The 21,700-nt window shown below is 50.2% G+C and overlaps 2 protein-coding genes across 5 annotated transcripts in view; both read left to right on the top strand.

Moving 5' to 3' along the window:
- The first annotated feature begins 2,425 nt into the window (after positions 1 to 2,425).
- Positions 2,426 to 17,312, top strand: SF3B2 (splicing factor 3b subunit 2). Of its 4 annotated transcripts, none has more exons than XM_059710028.1 (22): positions 2,427 to 2,598; positions 2,770 to 2,819; positions 3,308 to 3,385; positions 4,597 to 4,845; positions 5,059 to 5,106; positions 6,030 to 6,147; positions 6,444 to 6,544; positions 6,870 to 6,966; positions 7,130 to 7,221; positions 7,594 to 7,809; positions 7,957 to 8,094; positions 8,258 to 8,338; positions 8,473 to 8,700; positions 9,488 to 9,637; positions 10,535 to 10,624; positions 10,713 to 10,820; positions 11,871 to 11,978; positions 12,252 to 12,394; positions 12,483 to 12,584; positions 16,346 to 16,445; positions 16,567 to 16,752; positions 17,079 to 17,312. In XM_059710028.1, exons 1-22 carry the CDS (start codon positions 2,463 to 2,465, stop codon positions 17,148 to 17,150), a joined length of 2,691 nt encoding a protein of 896 aa, XP_059566011.1. In that variant the 5' UTR covers positions 2,427 to 2,462; the 3' UTR covers positions 17,151 to 17,312. The 4 variants fall into 4 exon arrangements, with proteins under 4 accessions (XP_059566013.1, XP_059566011.1, XP_059566010.1 ...); XM_059710027.1 differs by having other exon boundaries at positions 5,056 to 5,106; XM_059710029.1 differs by lacking the exon at positions 5,059 to 5,106.
- A 1,236-nt stretch (positions 17,313 to 18,548) lies between these two features.
- Positions 18,549 to 21,700, top strand: part of PACS1 (phosphofurin acidic cluster sorting protein 1) — a 99,048-nt gene continuing 95,896 nt past the window's right edge. The window contains exon 1 of the mRNA XM_059710026.1: positions 18,549 to 19,126. Within this exon, the coding sequence (XP_059566009.1) occupies positions 18,777 to 19,126 (350 nt within the window). The 5' untranslated portion in view covers positions 18,549 to 18,776. The remainder of the gene's footprint in view (positions 19,127 to 21,700) is intronic.

Here is a 21,700-nt window from a genome sequence, read left to right as displayed (position 1 = left end):
TTCTGATGCGGGCATCTTTCCCTGGCAGCCTTGCTGAGTCCGGACACCAAGGCGGCCAGCTCCTTGCCTCGCTTACAGAAGGGGACATTTAGGTTCGGAAAGTATCTGGGCACTGTGGCATTGCTGGACATTCCTGGGCCCCACTGGTCAACCTTGGGCTGGAGCGTCCTGGGGGGTGGGGGTGTCAGAGACACAGGTACATATTTACAGGCGCCCACATGCTCCCTCCCTCCTCTCCTTCTCCTCTTTCCACCTCCAGATAAGAAGCATAGTTGCATAGAAGCATAGTCTGGCCCCATCTGCCCTCATACCCCTGGGAACCCTTTTCCTCCAGCCCCTGAAGCAGCCCTTGCTGCTGACCCACTCCCACCCTCCACCAGGACCCAGACCCACTCACCCCTGACCAGAGCCTTAGTGGATGGGAGCTGTTCTGAGCCCGCAGAGGTGATACACGTGAAGATGATACTTGTGAGCTCCTGCGTGTGTGTGTGTGTGTGTGTGTGTGTGTGTGTGGAATAGTCTTGACTTTTCTACTGCTGTTCCAGGAGCTAGGCAGCAGCACCTCTCAAAGTCACACCAGACACTAAGAGCCACACACGTAGTTCTCTGGCTCTCACCGAGTCCTGGAGCCCTGCTTTCCCCTGCCCTCTTGGCCTGGTATGGCAAGGGTCCCAGAGCTGAGGCAGCCACCCATAGCTGGGACTGGAAGGGACTAGATTCCATTCTACACCCACACAGGTAGGTGTTGTGTGGGGGTCCTTATTAAGGAGGAGGAGGGAATGGGGACACTCAGGATCAGGAGAACTGCTTGTCCCAGATTGGCTCCTCAGTCTTCCCCTCTGAACAACGGAGGACCTACCCTGCCTGGGTCCCAGGGCTGTTGGGATAAGATGGGGCCCCCCTAGGCTTGTTGCTTTCTGGCCTAAGCTACACCACCTCCTCACCCATCGGCCCGTAGTTTATCCTGCCTGAGACCGCCAACCTCTTCCCCAGCACATGCACATGCTTTGGGGCCTCTAGCCTCAGACGACCTGCCATTGGCTCTCCAGTTACAGGGAGCAGAAAGGCACTTCCTTTGTGTCAGGACTGGTTCTGCTTGAGTGGGCTGACAAGCTGGAGGGGAGGGCGAACTGTTCTTTCTTCTGTCCTTTCTGGGTTTGGCTTCTCCTCTGGGAGTGTCAGGAGACTGGGATGGTGGTAGTGATAGAAGTGGGAAGGGTCAAGGTTTGGACAGGAGCAAAGAGAATTTCCTAGCCAGTCATTTTTCCTGGCCCAGTCCTCTTCTCTGTCTGTTATAAACCTCACATCTTCCCTGGACCCGACACCCTATTTTTTTTCACTGTTCCCAGCTATTTCTTTGTTGGAGGCGGCCAGTGAAATGGAGCATGCTAGAGATATGAAGGGTGTGGGTGTGTGGGGGAAATGAGACCATTTCACTTGAGTTTCCTGGCTCTACACACACCCACACACGTTGAACTGACTGGTCAGGACAGGGAGAGGTGGAAGCTGGGCAGGTAAGCGGTACCTGCCCATTTCTCCCTCAGACGCACAAGGCAGTGGTGGGGGTTAGGGGGTGCAGGAGGCAGGAGGCAGGGTGGGTCCTCCAGGAGGCTGGTGGGGATGAGGGAAGAAAAGATCCTGAGTTTATTTTGGAGACTGAAAAAGACGTAAATAATGTCTCTGGAAAGACTGCTCCACGTGCCCTCACCTCCCCAGTTATCATTTATCGAACGCCAGGCCCCTGCTCACGTTCTTGGGGATAGAGGTGGGTAGAAGGGGCAAGAAAGACTTCAAAACAAAAGGTGGGAGGTTTGCATGTATTATTATGAGGGCTCCAAGGAAGCAACGGAAAACGGGAGAGGGCTTAGCGGAGACGACATTTGAGCCGGCCTGGAAGACGGGAAAAGGGGCTTAAAGTGTGGCCCTTCCCCCGGGTCCGCAGCTGGAGCTCAGCCCGGGCGGGTCCGCTCCTCTCCCGGCTCCGATCCCCTTTCAGCGCATTCATTCCCACCTGGGCCGGGGTGGGCGGGCAGACAATCAGACGCGGTTTTATCGCAGGCATCGGCTGCAACCTTCTGCTTTTGGCGCCCGCAACGCGCGGCGGCCGGGGAATTAGTCTTTCGGAACTCCCGGGCCTCTCACACTGGCTCCGGGAGTCGGAAGGCTACGGTCTGCGCTCGGGACTGCCAGGCGCTGAAAGCAAGCCCTCCGGGAGGGACCCGCTGTCCCCGCAGCCCCGCCCCTGCGCCCGTCCCCAGTGTTCCCGGTGCAGTGGCCGGGTACCGTACTACAACTCCCAGAAGGCTTCGCGACCAAGGGAGAACGACAGGGGGTGGGCCTCTATCCGAGCAGCCTGCCAACCCGGGAGGGACGTGGCGTACCGCGCTGCCGGAAGTTCCGGGCAGTGGGCCCCGAGTCTGGCGCGAGCTTCCGTATTGGGCGCGCGCCTTGCTGCTGCTAAGATGGCGGCCGAACATCCCGAGCCTCCCAAAGGAGAGTTGCAGCTGCCGCCGCCGCCGCCGCCTCCTGGTCACTATGGCGCCTGGGCTGTCCAGGAGCTTCAGGCCAAATTGGCAGAGATCGGAGCTCCGATCCAAGGTAAGGAGAACTGGAGATCAAGAGCCAGCCGCGTAGGCCTGCGGGGAAGCGGAGCCTGGTTACCCCGGAGATCGGGGGGCGGAGGCGGGCCGCTGGGGCCTGACTTGGGCGGGCGGGCGGGCCTGACTCGGGCTCGGCGTGACTTACCGGATGAACCTCTGCTTTGCACAGCTGGGAGTCGCGAGGAGCTAGTGGAACGGCTGCAGAGCTACACCCGCCAGGTAAGTGTTGGCGGCGGGAGGAGGCCTATCAGGACCTCTCAACTCGGTCTTGGTTCTTCGTGTTCCTCGGCACAGCTAGCGGGGCTTTCCCTTTTTGCGTATTGTTGCCTTTACCTGCAATCGTGTAACCGTTTCTATACACCTACTGGTCTTCCCAGTGCCAGCCGAGCTCCAGCAGACAGGCCTGGGTAAATGTTGTTGCATGGATAGGAGTGAACAGCCCTTAGTGCAGCGGTTCTCAACCTGTGGGTCGCGACCCCTTTGGCGGTCGAACGACCCTTTCACAGGGGTCGCCTAAGACCATCCTGCATATCAGATATTTACATTACGACTCATCACTGTAGCAACATTACAGTTATGAAGTAGCAATGAAAATTTATGGTTGGGTCACAACATGAGGAACTGTAATTAAAGGGCCGGAAGGTTGAGAACCACTGCTAGTGGAACAGCTGCTCTTGGACTGACCTAGAGCCCTTTCTCTTTTGCAGACTGGTATTGTACTGAATCGGCCGGTTCTGAGAGGTGAAGATGGGGACAAAGCAGCTCCGCCTCCCATGTCAGCACAGGTGAGATGGTGGTTCCACTTTTTAAGGTCCCTTTTGCTTAGAAAGGTTCTTCTCACCTGTAGTGTAGGCGGGATGCAACTAGGAGACTGGGCAGGGAGGTGCTGCAGTGACAGAATTAGCTCTTCAGCTCGTCCTTGGTCCTGATCCTTGTATCCTTCCCCAGGGTCTGCTCCTCCAAATTCTACTTATTTAAGATTTAGCGCAAATATTTGGAAGCCTGACTTGATTTACCCCCACCCGCTCCAAACCAGCTGGAAGTAATCGCTGTCCTCTTTGTCCTCCTGGGCATAGTTCCTGTATTCATTGAGACATTAGGGGTCACTCCTTGATTTGATTTCGTACCCTCCATGTTTACTGAGCCATTGGGAGACAGTGGCTCCCGTTTATCTCAGTTCTCTCACCTTCCATGTTCTTTCTGATCCAGGATTTTACTTTCTCTAGAGCAGTGGCTCTGACCTGGGATCCATTGATTTCTGTGTGTGGGGTGAGGAGTCCTTAGAAGGCCTTTAGCAGTGTCCCTGAATCTCCTGAAATTGCATGCAAAATCTGTGTTTATGCTAGGCTGGTGTGGCTCAGTGGTTGAGTCAACCTATAAACCAGGAGGTCAGGGTTCATTTCCAGGCACACGAGTGGCTTGATCCCCAGTAGAGCATAGGAGGCAGTCAGTCAATGATTCTCATCATTGATGTTTCTCTCTCTCTCCCTCTCCCTTCCTTTCTGAAACCAATAAAAATCTATTTTTTAAAATGTGTGTTCATGATATTTTTCTGAGGAGAAAATCAATAGCTTTCATTGGTTGGTGCCCCAAAGCTAACATCTTTTCTTGGTATTGCTATAGAGCAGTGATGGCGAACCTATGACACGCGTGTCAGAGGTGACACGTGAACTCATTTTTGTGGTTGGTTTTTCTTTGTTAAATGGCATTTAAACATATAAAATAAATATCAGAAATGTAAGTCTTTGTTTTACTATGGTTGCAAATATAAAAAAAATTCTATATGTGACACAGCACCAGAGTTAAGTTAGGGTTTTTCAAAATGCTGACAGGCCGAGCTCAAAAGGTTCGCCATCACTGCTGTAGAGTATTGTCTTGAATTTAAGACTGTGTGTCACTTGACTTTGAATCCCCGCACTTGCCAGATAGTAGATCCCAGCAAATGTCTGCAGTAGATAAATGCTTGCTAGATTATGATCATATATTTTTTCCACAGCTCACTGGGATTCCGATGCCACCGCCACCCATGGGCCTCCCCCCTCTGCAGCCTCCTCCACCACCTCCACCACCTCCGCCAGGCCTTGGCCTTGGTTTTCCTATGGCCGTTGGACCCCGCCCACCAAACTTGGGGCCCCCACCTCCTCTCCGTGTGGGTGAGCCTGTGGCATTGTCAGAGGAGGAGCGGCTGAAGCTGGCGCAGCAGCAGGCAGCGTTGTTGATGCAGCAAGAGGAGCGCGCCAAGCAGGTGAGGAGGGCATCTGGCAGACTGGGCCTGGGTCTTGACGGGGGAGTGGAGCCTCAGAGAGAGATGGATTCTGGGGCCAAGCCTTCTGGGAAGGTCTGGACCAAAGACTGGCACTTAGGTTCTAGGCCGGAAGCGGACCTCAGGGAGCAGAGTTGTGACAGACTGACCTGTGGGGTCTCGGTGCAGCATGAGCTTGTTTTCTCTTTTTAGCAGGGAGATCATTCACTGAAGGAACATGAGCTCTTGGAGCAACAGAAGCGGGTAATGCCCCTCATTTTAATTTTTGACCCCATGTTCCAACTCCTTGGCTGTCACTTCTAGTGCTTTGTGTCCAAAACAAGATGCACCATTCAGCATTACCTTATCCTCAACTAAATTTCAGTATTTCCCAAATAATTTCATCTTTCTGATACCTGAGGGGTTGCTAAACTGTGGACTGCAGTCTGTTTTTTTGTATGGCCTGCAAGCTAAGAATTGTTTTTATATTTTTAGAGGACTGTTAAAAAATAAAAAAATAAAACCCAAGAGTAGACAAAGGAGTCCGTACAGTGGCCCAATATTTACTCTCGGGCCCATTACAGAAACGTTCGCTGATCCCTTCTAGTCTTACATGATGTCGTTTTAGGTGCCATGGAGGGGGCTCTGGCTAACGTAGTCATTTGTATCAGACTGAATGCGGTGGCTGGGGACGGCACATAAGACTTGGCCCCACAGGTGCATTGTGTCAGTTACTAATGGCTTCCTCGGGGAATTAGAAAATAGGCATTAACTGCACCAGGCACGGAAGTATTTATGAAGAACTGTCTTTGCCCAGATTGTGCTAGATCTTGAGGGGTAGATATAAGAAAAGAATTCACTGTTTCTCAGAGATAACTAATCTTTTGGGAAGAAAACTCTTGTTAAAAATAGAAGTCAGTGTTTAAGCTAAATAGTAAATTCTCTGCTAGGAATTTGGGCTTTTTCTCGGCATTATTTCCAGGGGTTTTGTATTGTGGTGAGAGGGGCTCTTCCGTGTGGATTGGTATCCTGGAAGTGGGGGCGGGGGGATGTGGGGATGTCAGAACTCCAGTGGTACCTGTTTGTTCTCCTTGGTCCTGTTACCTGGCTGAAAGAATGCATTTGCCAGGAGCTGCCTGCCCAGTGGATTTCCAAGTTGTGTTTCCACTTCCACTTCCCTCTCATAGGCAGCTGTGTTACTGGAGCAAGAACGGCAGCAGGAGATTGCCAAGATGGGCAGCCCAGTCCCTCGGCCCCCACAAGACATGGGCCAAATTGGTGTTCGCACTCCTCTGGGTCCTCGAGGTAAGACCTCAGAAATGGAAGGAAAGGGAAAGGAAGGTGATGAAAATTTTATTTATTTAAGTATATATCACATTTAAAAACTATGTGTCAAAAGTGAATTTTCATTAACTGAATACACCCATACAACCAGCACCCCAAAAGCCCTCCTGGCTCTCTTCCAGCCACCCCCTCCCCCTAAGGGTAACCATCACTCTAACTTTTAGCACACAAGGCAGGTAGTTTTTAAAATGAGTGTTTCTCTCTTTTTTTGTTGTTGTTATCTCTTCTCACATTGGATTTTTGGATTTCTTTCTTAGTTGCTGCTCCAGTGGGCCCCACTCCTACTGTTTTGCCCATGGGGGCCCCGGTTCCCCGGCCTCGTGGTCCTCCACCACCCCCTGGAGATGAGAACAGAGAGGTGAGATTGCTGATTTCTTCCTAGATAGAGGAGAGTGTGGTTTAGAAGGGGACTATTTCTGGATTTTTAGAAAAGGATTCTGAGAGAAGATGGGAGGACTTCTGGGGGTGGGGGTGAGGGTGAGGGGCTTAGGCAGGGCAGGAAGACATTTCTGGGGCAGGGTTCTGTGCTCCACTCTGGGGATGCTGAGGGATGGTTGAGTCCAGTTGGTGGTGTCCGCTCCCTGCTGTTTATGTCCTGTGGCAGTAGCTTTTCTAGTGGAAGTGGAAATCGTTGGGAAAGGGGCACTGAGATGACCTCCCTCTGCCTGGCTTGTCTCTGGCAGATGGACGACCCCTCTGTGGGCCCCAAGATCCCCCAGGCTTTGGAAAAGATCCTGCAGCTGAAAGAGAGCCGCCAGGAGGAGATGAACTCTCAGCAGGGTGAGTGCACTGCCGTCCTGAGGGCTGCAAGAGCAGAACCTGCAGTGGCTGCTGCCGAGGAGGGTTTGAGGGAGAAACTGGCTCTTGGTGAAGGGGTTACAGTGAGCAGGTAGCAGGGCAGCGGCCCTGAGAGGACACTGATGGCCATCTTCCTCCCTTACAGAGGAAGAGGAAATGGAAACAGACACACGCTCATCCCTGGGCCAGTCAGCATCAGAGACTGAGGAGGACTCAGTGTCCGTATCCAAAAAAGAGGTATGGGATGGAGCTGGGTCTGGAAGGAATGGCAGGAGATGGGGTTTGGGCACCAAAACAGCTCCCATTCTAAGTGTTCAGAAAGCAGTGGCTGCTGCTACAGTTTCTATCCCCTGCATGTAGGTAGTTTCTGTTTGATTGCTGTAAGTCCTTTGAGTTCTGAGGACAGTGCATGCCTACATTTTAAAGATAAACTGAGTTTCTGAGAGGTACAGTAGTTCACCCAGAGGCACACAGCTGGGGAGGGACAGAATTTTGGAGTCTGACTTCAAAACCTTTGTTCTCAGCCTCTTAGGGAAATAGGGGGAGATGAGAGGGGGGGCAGGCATGGTGTTGGATTCCCTGACCCATTGGTTTTACTTGTGTTGGCAGAAAAACCGGAAGCGTCGGAACCGAAAGAAGAAGAAAAAGCCCCAGCGGGTACGAGGGGTGTCATCTGAGAGTTCTGGGGACCGAGAGAAAGAGCCAACCCGGTCCCGTGGCTCTGAGTCCTCAGCTGCTGATGTTGAAATTGAATATGTGACTGAAGAACCTGAAATTTATGAGCCCAACTTCATCTTCTTCAAGAGGATTTTTGAGGCTTTCAAGGTACAAGGAGCAGTCCTCTTAGGGGGCAGCTTGAGCAGGGAAGGGGCACGGAGGGGGGAAGGTGGGATACAGAGGCATCTTCAGGGCCGGGTTCAGAAACTAGGGAGGGGCCCAGGGCTGGGGTTTCTACAATGCCTGCCTCCTCAGCTCACCGATGATGTGAAGAAGGAGAAGGAGAAGGAGCCAGAGAAACTCGACAAACTGGAGAACTCCGCAGCCCCCAAGAAGAAGGGCTTTGAGGAGGAGCACAAGGACAGCGATGACGATAGCAGCGACGATGAACTGGTGAGGCCCACACCCGGCTGTCAGGACACAAGGACTCCAGGGAGGGACCATGGTGAACCCTGGCAGAGGAGAATCCCCTTGGCGGCCGAAGGTTTGGGGTAGGCCGGGCAGTCTGATTGACGTCGAAGAGTCCTGCTCAAAAGAAATAATTGTTCTGTTCTAGGAAAAGAAGCCAGAAGCCCCTAAGCTGTCCAAGAAGAAGTTGCGCCGAATGAATCGCTTCACTGTGGCTGAACTCAAGCAGGTGAGACCGAGCTGATGGAGCTTTGCTTGGCGGAGGAGCTTTGAAGGAGGCCTGGATGGGACTTTGGAGAAAGAAGTAAAAAGCTGCAGACCGAAGAGGTTGGGGCTTCCTCGAGGTGTGCTGTTGTTTTTCAGCTCGTGGCTCGGCCCGATGTTGTGGAGATGCATGATGTGACAGCACAGGACCCTAAGCTCTTGGTCCACCTCAAGGCCACTCGGAATTCCGTGCCTGTGCCACGCCACTGGTGTTTTAAGCGCAAGTACCTGCAGGGCAAACGAGGCATTGAGAAACCCCCCTTTGAGCTTCCGGACTTCATCAAACGCACAGGCATCCAGGAGATGCGGGAGGCCCTGCAGGAGAAGGTGAGGGTCTGGCTGGGGCTCAGGTCTGCCATCGGGGAGCCACGTCCTTAATAGCAGCCGGCTTCAAACCTGGGACCTGGTTCCCAAAACCCACCTTTTTGTTCATTGTCTAATTATTCGCTCTCCACTTACAGAAGTCAGCACTGTGTGTGACACAGAGCAAGAAGGGCAGTGCCCACCTCTGTGGTCAGAACTAGCTCTCCTGCCCCACCCAGAGACTTCTGGTTCTGAGTTGCTCCATTTTCTTCCTTGTCGCCTCGTCCCCTCTGCCTGCACTTGGCCACCTATCTTTGATCTGCACATGGTGCCTGTTTCCACGGGTTGCTCTGACTTTGTAGTTCTCTGCCTCCAGTGTGAGCCTGATACATTCTGTGGCTAGAGATTCACGGTAGTTGTGTGACTTCTTAAATTTGAAATTTTTAAATACTTTGAGTAGGCAGCAGTTGCATGTCCTACAAAAATTCGGGAAGTATAAAAGTACCAGGTGAAAACTCTGCCTTCCAGTTAGACTCTAGTCTGCCAGTTTTTTCCAGGGGCAACTCATGAGATCAGTCTCTGGATGAAATAGCTTTAAAAAGTATTCATAGATATGAGCATAACTTCATATAATAAGTATATTTTGTTTAATGAATCTTATAATTTTAAGGGTTTGAGCAGGAAGGGTTTTGGTGACTTCTTGAATGAGATAGATGAGGTTTCACTTTAACTCTTTTGGGAGTGGGGAGCCAGATCTGTTGAGTTGGACTTGCTAAATCCCTTTTAAGGTGTGTCTTGCCATTCTCCACAGGAAGAACAGAAGACTATGAAGTCAAAAATGCGAGAGAAGGTTCGGCCTAAGATGGGGAAGATCGACATTGACTACCAGAAACTGCATGATGCCTTCTTCAAGTGGCAGACCAAGCCGAAGCTGACCATCCACGGGGACCTGTACTATGAGGTTTGGGAGTGGGGACCAGGGAGGCAAGGCTGGGCCTTAGCTCACAGCTCTGTAACTCTTGGTTGGAAGGGCTTTTTAAAAAATATATCTTTTTACTGATTTTAGAAAGAGAGGGAGAGAGAGGGAGAGTTAGAAACATCGCTGAGAGAGAAACATCAACATTGATTGTCTGCCTCCTGCACGCCCCCTGCTGGCGATCGAGCCTGAAACCCAGGCATGTGCCCTGACTGGGAATCAAACCACTGACCTCTTGGTGTATTGGTCTATGCTCAACCACTGAGCCACATCGGCTGGGCTGTAAGGACTTCTGAAGCCGGTACAGTGGCCTCTCCCCTCAGCCTCGGAGTTGTTCATTGTTCATTAACTCTCCTTGAATGAGATGGAATTTGAAATCTTTAAATGAGGCGGTTTTTTGGAGAGGTGCAGACCATATCTTTGAAATGATATTTAGGTTGGGTGGTTTAGGGACAGGGGCAGATGCTTATAGAAAACATTTAATACTGGAGGCCAGAGAAAACTTTGTTTCTGATCCTTAAAATATTAATGACTATGATATCCTGGAATTTTTGAGGTGGAAGGATCTTGGCAATTTATCCGGTCAAATGCCTTCATTTTATAGGTGAGAAAGCAGGTCCGGAATTTGCCCATGATTTCATCGTGGGTTGATAATAGGACTGGGCGTCTTGCTTTTCCTCCTCCTTCCTGGCCTTTATTCCTAAAGCTACTTTAGCTGGGAAAGAAGCAATGAGAATCAGAGTGGGAATGAGGCAGCCCTCAGTGGGGTTGTGTATCTGATGTGAATTGAAACTTCTCATCTTTGTTCTCACGTCCTCTTGCCATTGAGTTCCCAGTGTGTGTCTGGTGTTCACAATACCGCATGCTCTGCTTTTTCCTCAGGGGAAGGAGTTTGAGACACGACTGAAGGAGAAGAAGCCAGGAGATCTGTCCGATGAGCTAAGGATTTCCTTGGGGATGCCAGTAGGACCAGTGAGTGACGGGCAGCAGAGAAGATGGTGGGAATTGGAGCGGAAGAGATAGGGTGGGTAGATGGTATTTTGTTCTCTTTTTCTTGCAGAATGCTCACAAAGTTCCTCCCCCGTGGCTGATTGCCATGCAGCGATATGGACCACCCCCGTCGTACCCAAACTTGAAGATCCCTGGGCTGAACTCACCCATCCCTGAGGTGAGCACTGTCCTTTCTTTCATTCTTAGCTGCCTCTGCTGTTAACTAGAGGATGTATTTCTCTCTCTCATTCCACCATTTGTATTTTTTGTTTAAAGAAAAAAATGTTTCAAGAAAAAAAGTAATGGGTTTTGTATTTTTAAAAACCTGACATCACCCTAACTTGTTAGGCTCAGTGGATAGAGCATTGGCCCGTGAACTGAAGGGTCCCAGTTCGATTCCATCAAGGGCACATACCTAGGTTATAGGCTCGGCCCAGCCCTGGTCGGGGCACATGCAGGAGGCAACCAATGGATGTGTCCCTCTCAGATAGATGTTTCTCTCTCTCTCTCTGTCTCTCCCCCTCCATTCCACTCTCTCTCTCAAAAAAACAACAACAAACAAACAAAAAAACAATGGAAAAATATCCTCAGGTGAGGATTAACAAAAATAACAACAAAAAAACTCCCAAACAAACCAAACAATCTGATATGCTCATATACAATCATCAGAATTGAGAGTACAAAGATGAAAACAAATCACCCACAATTCCACCACTCAGAAGTACGTGGATTAACACTCGGTGAATGTGTTCCCAGGTGTCTCTCTGGTTTATATGTGGATGGAGACATACAAATAATTTTATGTCAGGAATGGCATTAAATTCATTCTTATTTTTTAAAAAAAGCATGCAATTAAAAAATTAACAGACAACGAAGTAATTGAAGTAAAAAAGAATTGTTAAGCTTCAGAAATTCTTAAGAGAAATATATTCTAAAAGCTTTCCAAAAGTTAGGAAAATCAGTAAGAAGTGGGAGTCATGTGTTTTAAAGAACACGTTTCAGTTTCAGACAATATGGATTCTACCACAAATGCTGAGGTTATTCCCGTATTTTCTGACTCCCATCTCCCCATTCTGTTGGCTTCTACTAGTATATAATGCTTTGATAACAGTAATTCTTCTCTGAAATCATAATTTCCAGAGTTCCCAAAGTGTAGACTTTTTTCTAGGGCTTCAGTGTTTCTTTAGGAGCCGAGGAGTAGAATTGACTTGCACTTACTCTCTTGCAGAGCTGTTCCTTTGGGTACCATGCTGGTGGCTGGGGCAAACCCCCAGTAGACGAAACCGGGAAACCACTCTATGGGGATGTATTTGGAACCAATGCCGCTGAATTTCAGGTATGGGCCATGGCTGGCAAGCTTGGTCTTAAGGTCATGAAGTTTAGAGATAGTTTATAGTTTCATTACCATTGAGCTAGGTGTTGTGAATTTTCAAAATCTGAAGAATGGCATGTATTTTTCTCAGCTGTGAGGCAAATACAAGCCCCAGAATATGAGCTCTCTGGGCAGAGATTATCTGTTTATTCTTCTATCAGTATTAGTTTCCTTTTACAACAGCTTTAAAGATAATAGGTAGTAAACATCTGTTGAGTGATTAGTGATCTCTTTCAGACCAAGACTGAGGAAGAAGAGATTGATCGGACTCCTTGGGGGGAGCTGGAGCCATCTGATGAGGAGTCTTCAGAAGAAGAGGAAGAGGAGGAAAGTGATGAAGACAAGCCAGATGAAACAGGCTTTATTACCCCTGCAGACAGGTGGGGACGCGGAGTCTGCCTCTCTGAACTAGCCTGTCTATCTTTGGGGACCTGCTCTTTACTCCAAGCCCCGTTCCTCTCTTTACAGTGGCCTCATCACTCCGGGAGGATTCTCGTCAGTGCCAGCTGGAATGGAGACTCCTGAACTCATTGAGCTGAGGAAGAAGAAGATTGAGGAAGCGATGGATGGGTAAGGGAATCAGGCAGGACCAAGAAGGGAGGACTTTCTCTTTCCTTCAGTTTCTAGGCTGACTGGTTGACATTTGTCATCACCGCCACCCCCCCACCCCCTCCCACACACATACACACACTCACATACAAAATTATTGAATACCAGCTCTGTGCCAGGCACTGCTCTAGATGTGGGGACTGAGCAGTGAAAAAGACAGGCAAGATAGACTCATCAGAGAACAAGATAATTTCCGATGTGGAGAGGGCAGTGAAGGAGAGGAAACTGGGTAATGGGATAGAGAAGGATAGGGTGGTGGGAGGCGTTTGGGAAGGCCTCACTGAGGAGGAGGAGGAGGAGGAGGAGGTATTTGAGCTGAGAGTTGAATGTTAGGAAACAGCCAGTCACAGGATGATGGGGGCAGAAGGAACTGTAAGTACAAACTGTGAAGGCCCTAAGCCAGGCACAGGGTTTGCATGGTCATGCATTTTGAAGCTCTGTTATTAGGTATATAAACGTGTGGGAGTAAGTCTTCTTGATGAATTGATCCCTTTTTTCATGAAATGATCTCTTGGCTCTGTTGTTTCCTTTTTCCCACTTTTTGGATTAAGTGAACATTTTTTATGATTCCATTTATCTCCTTTTTTGACTTAGCAACTGTAAGTGTTTTATTATTTTAGTGGTTGCTTTAGGGTTTAGAATATCTGTCTGTATCACAATCTATCTTCAAGTGATATTATACCACTTCAGATAATATTAAGAACCTGACAAAAGTATAATTGCATTTTTCCCTCCTAACTTTTGCACTCTTGTCATACATTTTACTTTTACATATGTTATGAATCCTACACTACATGGTTATTAGTTAAATTTATTTTAATGGTTAATTATCTTTTAGAGAGATTTAAATAACAAGAATCATATATTACTAACCTACGTAATTACCATTTCCAGTGTTCTTTCTTTTCTTTGTATATATCTAGGTTGATGTCTGGTATCATTTTCCTTCTGCTTGAAAATCTTCCTTCAGCATTTCTTGTTGTGAGTCTGCTGGTCATGAATTGTTTTTGCTCTCGCGGTCTAAAAATGTCTTCATTTGGCCTTCCTTTTTGAAAGATTTTTGCCAGGTATAGGATTCTAGATTGACAGTGTCTTTTTCTTTCAAGTACTTTAAAGATGTTGCTCTAGTGCAGCTGTGGGCAAACTACGGCCCGCGGGCCAGATCCGGCCCGTTTGAAATGAATAAAACTAAAAAAAAAAAAGACCGTACCCTTTTATGTAATGATGTTTACTTTGAATTTATATTAGTTCACACAAACACTCCATCCATGCTTTTGTTCCGGCCCTCCGGTCCAGTTTAAGAACCCATTGTGGCCCTCGAGTCAAAAAGTTTGCCCACCCCTGCTCTAGTGTCTTCTTTTATTGTTTCTGATGTGAAATCTATCTTCATCCTTTTCTTCCTCTGTCCATGTTACTTTTCTCTGGCTGCTTTTGATATTTTCTCGCTGTTTTGAACAATTCGATTATACTGTGCAGTATAGGACAGAGTATTATGTGGTTTTCTTCATGTTTTTTTTTTTTCTTGGAGTTTTGTTAAGCATCTTGGGTATGGATTTATAGTTTTTATTAATTTTGGGAAAATTGTGGCCATTAGTTCTCCAAATATTTTTGTCTTTTCTCTCCTTTGGGAACTCCAATTATACATCTCTTTTAGATCTCTTAAAGTTGTCCAACTGCTTACTAATATTTTAACAAATATCTCTTCTCTTTGTATTTCCTTTTAGAAAATTTCTGTTCATATGTTTTTTAATATTTTTTCTGCAGTTTCTAATCTGACTTGAATCACATCCAATGTAGTCTTTATCTCTAGCCATAGGATTTGGGTCTTTTTATATCTTCTGTACCTCTTATTTAACATTTGAACATATGGAATGCAGTAATAATAACACTTTAATGTACTTACCTGCTAATGCCAAATGTGCCTGCTGTGCCAGTTCTGGGTTGATGTAAATTGATTATTTTTCTCATTAAGGATTCTATTTTTCTGCTTCTTTGCATGCCTGTTAGGTTTTGATTGGATGCTAGAATCTGTGAAATGTACCTTGTTAGGTACAGGATACTTTTGTATTCCTGTAAATCTTTAGCTTTGTTCAGGGATATAGTTAAAGTACTTGGAAACAGTTTGATTCTTTCAGATTTTGCTCGTCAGGTTCCTTAGGCTAGATGGAAGCATTGTTCAGTCCTCTGCACTACTGAGCACAAGACACTGCATGCTTTGCTCAGTGCCCTGTTAATCAGGTTTAGTCTGCCTAGTGGGACGAGGCACTATTCCCAGGCCTGAGTACATGGCAGGTATTGTTACCACTAATCCTTCCAGGTGGTTCTCTCCCTGGCCTGGGTAGTTTCCTCACATGCAGTACTCACCTGAGTACTTGAAGGGGGACCCTCTGTAGGTCTCTTAAGTTCTCCAGTACACTGACCTATGATCTCTAGCTGCCGCGGTCTCCCTGCATTTTCAGTTTCATCCCTTCAGCTCATGGAGACCTCTGATTTCTACATGGGTTACTCCTTTGTTTTGTGCTCTGCAGACTCTCCATGTAGTAGGCTGGGCAATTGAAGGATTCACCTCATTTGTTACTTGTCTCTCAGGAATCCCTGTCCTTCATTGTCCCGTGTCCACTATTGTACTGCTTCCAGATGGTATTAAGAACCTTACATCCATTTTCCCCATTTTGGGGGGTTGTTTCATGGGGCTGGATACATCTAGTCCTTATTGCTCCTTGTCAGAAAGCAGAAGTCTCAAGTTTTGCATATTTAAGAAAGAAAAAGAAAGTAGGGTACTGTGGTTGAGTATAGTGAGCAGGGCTTAGTTAAGGGGCTGGATTATGAACTGTTTAGGCCAGTGGTCAGCAAACACATTAATCAACAGAGCCAAATATCAACAGTACAACGATTGAAATTTCCTTTGAGAGCCAAATTTTTTAAACTTAAACTATATAGGTAGGTACATTGTTATTAACTTAATTAGGGTACTCTTGAGGCTGAGGAAGAGCCACACTCAAGGGGCCAAAGAGCCGTGTGTGGCTCGCGAGCCACAGTTTGCCGACCATGGATTTAGGCCATGGTAAAGAGTTTGGACTTTATTCAAATCACAATCAAAAGCCTCAGTGGGTTTTGATCAAAGGAAGGCCAGCATCTGAATTCCATTTTAAGGCATTAGCTCTGGCTGCTGTGTGAGAATAGATTGTCACCTCTTCCAGGGGAGAAGTAGGGATGAAGCTAGGTCTGGGTTGATATTTGTAGATTTGCTCTTGTGTTTCAAATGTAATCCTTTAAATAGGTGGTGAGACTGGCTATAGATCATTTTTGCACCAGTGGAAGGGCTGGGAGTTTGAGTTCTGTATGTAAAAGCTCCAGGCACAGCGTTGGGCAGGAACTGCTGTGACCTCTTTTCCCCTGCTAGCTTCTCTATACCAGCGATCTTTTGGAAAGTTTCAGCCTCTGACCCTTCGCCCTTCGCATGTGGGAGTCTTGGTCTCTAATACCCTAAACTTGGGGGTCCCTTAACTCAGTCACTGTGTTCCTTCCAGGCTGTATTCCCAGCATTGGCACCAACCCAGTTCTATCCTCTCATGGGCAGCTTGTGCATAACTTTCTCCCCTGGGTGTCTCGGAGTATCTCCAGGGTGCCGGGTGGAGGTGCTGTCGGTGTTCCTTTTGCTTCCTCTTCGGGAGGCCCTTTTATCCCTTCCATTTTGGGCTTGACCCCTTTGTACTTTGCAGAAGCGAGACACCTCAGCTGTTCACTGTGTTACCGGAGAAGAGAACGGCCACCGTTGGGGGAGCCATAATGGGATCGACCCACATCTATGACATGTCCACGGTGAGTACTTGGAGGACACTGCTTTTGGGGACTGGACAGGGGGCAGAAGGGAGGGCTTCTGAGCCTCTCTTTGGAGATGACAAAGCTCTGATCCCTTTTTTTTTTCTGATACCTCTTCTAGGTTATGAGCCGTAAGGGCCCGGCCCCTGAGCTACAAGGTGTGGAAGTGGCCCTGGCACCTGAAGAGTTAGAGCTGGACCCCATGGCCATGACCCAGAAGTATGAGGAGCATGTAAGGGAGCAGCAGGCACAAGTGGAGAAGGAAGACTTCAGTGACATGGTGGCTGAGCATGCTGCCAAACAGAAGGTAGGGCTCACACCAGAAGCCTGGGCTGGGGACTGGGACTCCTTTTTCGGTGGAGTGGCGTCCTCTAGTGGTGAGAGTGAGGGAGGACTCAGTGCCTGCTGCCCTAAGCTTCCTTGGTGCTGGAAACCTTGGAAATGCTCCGGTGGGCTGTCCTCCTCGAGGATGATGAAACAGGCACAGGGAGGGGAAGGAACTTATACAAGTCTGAGAATCCAGTTTCAGCACTTTTTCCACAGGCGTATGTGGCTGTGTCAGGCTGTCCACCCTTGTTTTTGGGGATCAGTGGGTGGTTGAACCTGTTGTAACCTGTTTCTCTTTCTCTCTAGCAAAAGAAACGGAAAGCTCAGCCTCAGGACAGCCGTGGAGGCAGCAAGAAATACAAGGAGTTCAAATTTTAGGTCCCCCTCACACATCCGCCCTCCTTTAGGCCCTCTGCTTGGTTGCCTGGGCTTCACACATGGGTCCCCAAGAGCCAGCGCTCCCACATTCCCAAGGGCTTGTCATTCATGTTCTTATTTTAGACCTGTTTTGTAAATAAAGCTGTTTCCCAAGGAAAGAGATGAATATGTAACACTCCTGATCTTCCTTCATCTTTTAGTCCCCCCTGCAAGTGGACTAAAACAGCCCTTTCTACACCTTCAGGGCGGGCACCTGGGTCCTGTGCTGCAGTGAGATGGTGATGCAGCCAAGGCGTGCAGAAATGGTTTTCCCACGGCCTGCCTTTGGAGGAGGCCCGGTTTGACCTTACTGCTCCGTCCTTGGGCTAAAATAGCCACTTAGCCCTGGCCGGGCTGAGGAGGTTCCGTGGGCTGGGGAAGTGGCCAGGTCAGGCTTCCTAACAGGCCTGTGGTCAGAAGAGGCCACGTCCTCACCCGACAGAACACAGCTCCCAACCCAGATGGTCCCTGCGCCTGTATGGTCCCCGGGTGGTGGCGGTCCGCCCGCCTCCAGGTGTCGGTGTGTCTGCAGGGGGGAGGGCGGGCTTGCTTTCTCGGGTCCTAGCTCCCCATCCCCAGAGACCTCCCCATAGGCTGCACTGGGTAACAGGCATTTGCCGAGAGCGCCGGGGAGATGTCTGCTTCGAATGCGCCCCTGGCGTTGGTGTAAGTGCACCCACAGGTGCGGGCGCTTCAAGATGGTTCCCCGGCGGGAAGTGTGGGAGACCCCTCGGAGGATGTGCCAGTTGAGCCAGGCTTTGGGAGGAACAGAAGTTTAGATGTTTCCTCAGTGGTGACGTAGAAAAAGCATCCAAGAGGGAAATGGAGGGCAGGCTGGGGTCTTGGCCTCTGTGATGGCTCTTTGGGCGAGTGGGGCTGTGGGGGCAGAAGAAAGGTTGGCTGCAGCTGGGCCGGAGCTTCGCTAGAATCCTCCGGGCCTTTTGGACTCGGGTCCCTTGTCCTCCCCACACGAGAGGGGCGGGCGGCGGCCGGCGCTGGGTCCCACCTCCCTGCGCAGGTCTTGGCCGAGAAGCCCGGCCAGGTCCGCGGCGGGAAGGCGGGCTGGGAGGGCGGCGGTGCTCCGGGCTCCGCAGACCGGAGGGGCCGGGGCGCGCTCCCGCCACAGCCCTCTCCGGGCCGGGGCCGCGCCCCGGAAAAGCGGGGTTTCCGCGGGCCGAAAGGACGGCGGGGGAGGGGGCCCGGGCCGACGGCCGACGCGCCGCGGAGCTGAGGGGAGGGGCCGGCCTGCGCGCGGGCCGCCGACCCCGGTCCTGGGCAGCGAGGCGCCCGCGCGAGCCCGGGCCCCGCCCCTCGGCGCTGGGTGGGGCCGCGGAGCCGGCGCTCGGACACGCCCACTCACTGTCTCGGCGGCGCGAGCCGCAACAGGCAGCGGCGGGCGAGCGCGAGGGCTGCGCGCCGGGAGGCCCCGCGCCTGCGTGCAGCTTCTCGCTCGCTCGCGCGCTCGGCGGGCGGGCTGAGGAGACCGGTCGAGCCCCCGCCGCCACCGCCGCCGGGGAGAAGCCTGGGCGTCCTCTCGGCGTCGCTTCGGTTCCTGTGACCCCCGCGCCCCTCACCCCCGGCCGGGCCATGGCGGAACGTGGAGGGGCGGGCGGTGGTCCCGGAGGCGCGGGGGGTGGTAGCGGCCAGCGAGGCTCTGGGGTCGCCCAGTCTCCGCAGCAGCAGCCGACGCCACCGCAGCCGACGCCGCAGCAGCCAACGCCCCCCAAGCTGGCCCAGGCCACCTCGTCGTCCACGTCCACCTCGGCGGTGGCCGCCTCCTCCTCGTCCTCGTCCACGTCCACCTCCATGGCCGTCGCGGTGGCCTCGGGCTCCGCGACCCCCGGCGGCCCGGGGCCAGGCCGCCCCCCCGCCCCGGTGCAGATGAACCTGTACGCCACCTGGGAGGTGGACCGGAGCTCGGCCAGCTGCGTGCCCAGGTGAGAGGGGACGGGGGACGGGCCCTGGGGCCGCCGGGCCGGACTGTGCTAGCCCCCGCCCTGCCCTTCCCCCGGCCCATCGCCCAAGGGGGCGCCCCCTCCCTCCGCTCCCCCAGCTGCCCGCCGCCCAGCCCGGCCCGGGCCTGGCCTCCCAGGCTCTTCCTGCCGGGACCCCGCCCTCTCCTGGCAGCCCCACCTTCCGCCTCTGCCCGGGACCACCCTCTTCCCTCCCTCGGCGGGGCCTGGATTCGCAGCCGGGCCTCCCTCCCGCCGACTGACCGAATCCGGCCTCCCTGACGGTCAGTTTCCCCGCGTCAGTCAGACTCTTTCCCGGCCTTGCCGGTGCCCGCGGGCTGTACATACGTTACATACATGTGGTGTCGGTCTCTCGGTATTTCCCGATATGCCCAGCATCTGCCAAACCCGGCGGCCACCTTCTGCCGGTAAAGCCCATGTATGCCAGCCCGAGCGGCCTTTGGTCGGTCTTCAGCGCACATTCTGCCCCTGCCTCTGTGGTCCTGTGAAAGTCCTCTCTGTTAGTGTGCCTGGAAGTGTATTTTTCATCCCCTCCTCCCCCCTCCAGTAACTGGTCACATATTCTAGCCCTGCAGGGCTACATCAGAGGACTGCCTTGTTCCTAAATTCAGTCCATTCCTATCTGTTGAAACCATCTGGGACTTTCCTTCCCTTGGTAGAACTTGCCCGACTTTGGGATATTTTATTTCTGTATCAGCAAGGGAATCTTTCTACAACCCTTCGGGGCCAGTATGCAGTGTCTTGGAGTTCACCCCTTGAATAGAACTGGAGCTGGGTTTGCTCAGTAAGCCCCGCCAGTGCCTGGAGGCGATCTGTTTGTCACCTCTGAGCTGATTCTGTGCCTTGGAGTCTTGGGTTCACTTTTTACTGTTAGCCCATTACCCCCCCTCTCTATTTTGAATTATTTCATGCGTACAAAATTACACACACACACTCACACACACACACCCTAGATAGACTGTTTAAAAATGATGAGGAGCCCAGCCGGTGGCTCAGTGGTTGAGTGTTGACCTATGAACCAGGAGGTCACAGCGGTCAGGGTAGATACCCGAGTTTTGGGCTCAATCCTCAGTGTAGGGTGTGCAGGAGGCAGCTGATAATGATTCTCTCTCATCATTAGTGTTTCTGTCTCTCTCCCTCTCCCTTCCTCTCTGAAATCAATAAAAATGTATTTTAAAAAATGGTGAGGAGTACATCTCTATAGTTGACTGAGCTTAAGAAATAGAGCATTATTACCACGTATGTTGAAGCCTCAGGATGCCCCTTCCTGACCACATCCCCTTCTTCCCCCACAAAGCTAAACATTATTCTGAATTGTGTGTTTATCATTTCCCTTGTCTCTTAAAACTAATTTTATTATATTTATGCACCTCTAAATAATGTTTTCAAATTTGGAATGTTTTTGAAGTTTATGTAAATGCCATCATACTGTATGTGTTCTGTGACCTATTTTAGTGAGTTTTTTTTTTTTTTTAACTTAACATCAGATTTATGAGAATCACTTTTAAGGTAACTGTAGTTTAAATATTTTCACTAATGGGTAGAATTTAATTATATGAATATGTCATAACTCTCCTTTTGGTGAACATTTGGGTTGTTTCCTGTTTGTTTACATAAACAGTCATACTTAAATATTTTTGTGCAGGACACCTGGTGCGCCTTGCAAAAGTTTCTTTCAGTTGTCCTTATATGTAAGGATGGGATGTCTTTGCAGGGCATATACAGCTGGAACTTTTAATGACTGTGCGAGTTTGTTTTCCATTTGCCCCACTCTACTCTTCAGGTCCTTCGTGTTTGAGCTTTACTGATTCACTTTACTGATCTACACTTTTTTTCTCTGTGGGGTAATCAAGGAGCCACGTTAGTTTAGTTTGCTTTGGCCAGCACCCCACCACAACACCAAACTCAAGTGTTCGTCTCTTGGTCCTAAGCAGGCCTCTCTCTCTTTCTTTCTTTCTTTTTTTTTTTTTTTTATAGGCCCATCTCTAGCTGAAGTATTCTAATCTGCGTCTTTCAAACACAAAAGCACTGTCTGTGCCCTTCCCACATGGAACCAGTGTGTTAGTACTTGCTTGCCCGTGCTTCCTTCACATCTATCACTATGCTTAGTGATATTTCGACAGCTGCCTTTTCTAGCTGGTTAGATGGAAAAGGAATAAGCTGATTGGAAAGAAGTTGCTGTGAAACAGGGGTGGGAGGGGAGGTGGTGAGGGTGAGAGAGGATGGGGGATGTAAATAAAATCGCCAATTGCTTTTGATTTTTGACCTGCTCCATTTAGTCACGGAAAAGTTCATGTTTTAAGTTATTAGCCCAAGAAACAGCCAGACGTTCTGATCAAGTCTGTAATTATTATGCTGACTTGGCGTGAGAGGCTCAGGCTGCCTTGTTTTCACCTGCAGGGAGTTTGCAGTATGTCATGTCTACTGACCTATCCTTGAGATTGTCAGCTGTCCTGCTCCGACTTTGTTTTTCAGCCGACATCCTTGTGCCTCCCAGCTCCTTGTGGAACACTTGTGCTCTTTGAAGCATGCTGTTTT

This window comes from Myotis daubentonii, chromosome 9 (genome assembly GCF_963259705.1).
Source record: "Myotis daubentonii chromosome 9, mMyoDau2.1, whole genome shotgun sequence".
Classification (NCBI taxonomy): domain Eukaryota; kingdom Metazoa; phylum Chordata; class Mammalia; order Chiroptera; family Vespertilionidae; genus Myotis; species Myotis daubentonii.
This window is presented reverse-complemented; position numbering and strand designations above follow the sequence as displayed.

Bases quoted from the DNA above. Each gene is read 5' to 3' on its own strand.
- SF3B2 (XM_059710027.1), top strand. From the start codon at position 2,463: ATGGCGGCCGAACATCCCGAGCCTCCCAAAGGAGAGTTGCAGCTGCCG. The intron at 2,820-3,307 runs GTAAGTGTTGGC...TCTCTTTTGCAG, and splicing joins TGCAGAGCTACACCCGCCAG to ACTGGTATTGTACTGAATCG. The intron at 7,222-7,593 runs GTATGGGATGGA...TTGTGTTGGCAG, and splicing joins TGTCCGTATCCAAAAAAGAG to AAAAACCGGAAGCGTCGGAA.